At 40.5% G+C, this 4,312-nt stretch overlaps 1 protein-coding gene across 1 annotated transcript in view; it reads right to left on the reverse strand.

Moving 5' to 3' along the window:
* Window positions 1–552: 552 nt before the first annotated feature.
* The window catches only part of Tram1 (translocation associated membrane protein 1), a 27,828-nt gene continuing 24,068 nt past the window's right edge, over window positions 553–4,312 (reverse strand). The window contains exon 11 of the mRNA XM_021151565.2: window positions 553–2,184. Within this exon, the coding sequence (XP_021007224.1) occupies window positions 2,111–2,184 (74 nt within the window). The 3' untranslated portion in view covers window positions 553–2,110. The remainder of the gene's footprint in view (window positions 2,185–4,312) is intronic.

The following is a 4,312-nucleotide window of genomic DNA, read 5'->3' on the forward strand; positions in this document are numbered from 1 at the left end:
GTCTGTTTAGGTTGAGCAGAATGTGATTAATATCTTCATTCTTGAATATTCCAACCAGGTTCTTTCCAACTCTCTTCCAACTCCAGGCAAGAACCAAATCCCAGAGCAAATCCCAGAACGGGTAGTTCAAGGCCATTTGGAGAGTAGAGCTAACAGTGGCGCTCCTAGTTCGCAGGCTGTTTCCCATGAGGCTTTACTGTTTTCTCTGTCCAGTTTATATGGCCAGTCTCAGCAGGACTGGAAGACAGTAAGGGTCACTTTCTACAGGGTCCTGGGAAGCAACTAGCCTGTGTCTATGTTTGTGATGTCTTACCCTCACCCTGAAATACAGTCTAAAGTACAAAACACAGGTTCTGTAAATAACTCCGAAAGGTTCCAGTCAAAGGAGGACCCAACACTTACTAAACCCTGACTGCCGCCACTGCTCGGGTACCAGGAAGTATATTTGCTTACAAAAAATAGACTCATCTTTTAACAGTACACTTACTTTAATGAGAATATACGTTCAAAATAGCTTAAACATTACAGTGAAGGAATTGTTCAGGAAACAGCTTGTGAAAGTAAAAATTGTTTATTTCGATTGATTTCTCAATGTATCGTTCAATATGATGCCAGTTTTAAGGGCAGAAATTTGGTTCCACTGAAACTCGGTACTGCTCCAGAGAGCGACTACTTTCCCAGGAAGCAGGTAAGCGGCTGGAGAAGAGAAAGCATGACTTTCTAGCAGCACGGCAACTTAACCACAGACCTGAGGCTTGTGGCTTCTATAGTCAACATGGCACGGACATTTTTTAGCTGGTGACAGAGTGAGAAACGATGGAGCATGTATGTGCTGAACAACAGTGGACAGACCAAGCGCAGGGTGCGAGGACAAGCATAGAAAAGGGGACCAAGATTTTACTCAAATGCTTTTCAGAGCCTTTCTGTAGATACAAATATATATATATATTTATCAAAAAATATGTTTTATATAGATAAACATTTCTCAATTAAAGATGGGTCCAAAGCTCTAACATAACATAAAGCATGCCTCTGTTAAGACTATCCGCCTGGATTTTCAATTTCTTTAAAGTTAGTGCATTCGTTTCCCAAACATAATTACCTGATCCCTTTTTCTTTTTAATAGATAGAAATCAAGTAGGCATTACTTTTTAAAAGGGCTTGCAGGTTAAGTAGAATCTCATTAAGATGCTATGCATATCAAACTTACAACAAGCCCCGTTAAGAATTATTACTTAACATATCAAAAAGGGCTATGTAAGTTGAATATTCCTTTTCACAATAAACATTTTCTGATTGCCAGTTGATAAATGTTGAAGATGCACAAAAAGTTCACTTCACTTGCTAAGTACTTCACTTCCTTATGTTAATAAGACACCTACTCCAATAGATGGCAATAAATCCTGCAGTAGCTATCAGTACTTTTTAATGGGATGTAACATGTACAGCCACAACTTAGAAAATAAAGCACACAATTATTTTGGTGATTTTTACAAATTTTTTTTCAGGTGTAAAGGCTACAAAAAATTCCTAAAAATCAGAGAACACTGAAAACATTAAAAGTTTGACATCTGACTTTATAGTATTTCCATTTTACCCTGAAGACAACTTAAAAAATATGACCTTCTTAGAACAGGTCACCTTGCTATAATATTGTAAAAAAATTGGTGAGAGCAAGAAAAATGTTCACTGGTTATGTAGGGGTTTGTAAATGGTTTCTCCCCAAACCATTAGGAAAAAAAAAAAAACAAAAAAACAAAAAAAACCATTAAGGACAAAAAGCAAAGCAAAGCAAAACAAAACAAAACAAAAACAACCAAACCAAACCCAAAAAGAAAAAAAAAAAAAAAAAGAAAAGAGGAGAAAAGAAGAGAAAAGAAAGGTGGTCCCTAAACTATTTTGAAGGCAGGTAGCTGAGTCTAAGCTAAAATATGTTCTCACTCAGAGTAATCATCCTCCCCTCAAATGCCCTTTACGATGCAGGAACAGTACAACAGCAAAAATCAAAGAGCATAAACTGTATTTTCAAGAAAAGAAAAATTGCTAGTGCTGAAAGATAGAGTAGAAAGCAGAATCTTTGGGGGACATTAATCAGTCAGTTTCCGATCCATTACGAAGACTTCTCTTTCCTGTTCCGAGGCGAGTCTGCTCCATTTGATGTGACTGTGCCGTTCACACCGTTCTCTGCAATGAGAGAAGATAAGGCAGGTGTTGTCTGTGGCACAAGCAAATGGGAGTACTAACTGTTACGTACAACATATCTGCAGGTACGAACTGAAGCCCCAAATTCTCAGGCAGAATTTGTGATCTGTAATGTGAACGAGGACTTAAGCAGCAAATGAAAGGGAAGTAAGTACTACTAAAAAGAGAGCACGGGGCAGGGCAGGAACTGTGGCCAACTTACAGGGCTTACAGACCATACAGACTCCACCGCAGTCCTCACAGGACTGACATGGAGCTGTCTTCCACTGCATGGCAAAGCCCTATGAGTTATTTCTTTAAATCATGCAAAAGTTCTTTGGGATGGTAACCACTACAGCTGATGGTGACTGCAACCCATTCCTCAGAACTCTGACTGGGTGCCAGCTGCAGTAGCACACACCTTCAATCCCAGTACTCGGGAGGCAGAGGCATGTGGGTTTCACATCCATAAAGAGGGAACATATGTCCTTTGGGGTACAAAAGAAGCATGTATTGAACTTGGATACAGACTGAGTTTATAGTGTTTATAGTGATCCAAGTTTCAGCAAATGTTAGGGAAGGGGAATTCTTTGGAAGAAAGTCTTAAATCCCAGTGTAATTTAGACAACCAGAGGACAAGCGGGAGATGACAAGACATCTAATAAATCAAATAATGGACTCACAAAAAAGTTATGGTTCCAAAGAGAAACCAAATTACAAATATTTGGAATTGGGCAGTACTCAAGGCTCGAGGAGTACAGCCAAGACAGGACGAGGAGAAAGTTTCCCCTGAACTCTGGCTGATTCTCAAGGAGTGGTGAAGACCATGACCAGAAGTCACCTCAACAAGGGGACCCCAACTGCAAAAGAGCTAACCAAGCCTAAGGCTGGAAGCAAGAGTAGGAAGTGACACAGTAAAGACACAAAAACAAACAAACAAACAGATGTAAAAATAAAATAATCAAGAAAGACTTAACAAGACTTTTGCTTTATCTCAGTGCTGGAAACTGGACCCTGAGCTACATCTTAGCTCTAACACACTGGGGTTTTGACTGACAAGAAAAACAGGCATAAATTCCTTGAAAAAAAAAATCACAAGTTACTGAAAGGGAGAGATTAAATTGAGACTTATTTCCTTATCTTTCAGTGTAAATCTGCAGAGATGGAGTCACTGTTCAGTCCTCAGCACCAGACTGACCAGGGGATGGGGGATTTAATATGGTTTATACAGCTACTGGAGCTGACAAGGGGACTGGGGAAAAAGTGTGAATTGTAGGCCAATCTTTTATATGAACACAGATGGAAAAAAATCCTAAATAATCAAAAACCAAAACAGCAAAGGTGCAATATCTGAAGGGAGAAAGGCAGAGAGCAAGACACCCAACATTCCTGCGGGTCTCTGCGCCTGTACCATGCCCGTACCGGTTCTCAAGTCAGGATACTTTAGCAAGACAATGCAACATAAAAAATCTGGATTGGCAGGAAGGTGCAGAACCTAATTTCATGTATAGATCCCAGAGAAGCCACACTCACTAAACCTAAGTCCACCAAACATGGCAGGATACCAGATTGATATGCGCAATCAACTGCACTATAAACATCTGTAATGAATGTACAATCTGAAAATGAAATTAAAGAAAATGATTCTATTTCACAGCAGCATCCAAAAGAGTAAAATATTTAGGGAGAAATTTAATCAAAGTACTCACATTTAGACTGATAACTATATAAATTTAATTGGAAGACATTAAAGAGCAGACTAAATGAGCAGAGACACCCATGCTCTTGCTCCCCAAGGCATTTACAGATGAAAGGGAGTTGGGAGGAGAGCTCCAGGTGCTTTTGTCAGACACTAATAGAAGGATCCCAAGACTCCCCCAGAAATGCTCGATGCCTGAAATGACCAAATGTGAGAAAGAAGAAAACTGGAGAACCTTCCAGAGCCACAGAAAAACAGCCAGGCAGTGAGCTACCTACCCACACACCACAGCCAGGCAGTGAGCTACCCACCCACACCACACCACAGCTACCCACACCACAGCCACCCACCACAGCCAGGCAGTGAGCTACCCACCCGCACACCAAAGCAAAGCAGTGAGCTACCCACACCACACTCACCCACCACAGCCAG

This window comes from Mus caroli, chromosome 1 (genome assembly GCF_900094665.2).
Source record: "Mus caroli chromosome 1, CAROLI_EIJ_v1.1, whole genome shotgun sequence".
NCBI classification, from domain to species: Eukaryota; Metazoa; Chordata; class Mammalia; order Rodentia; family Muridae; genus Mus; species Mus caroli.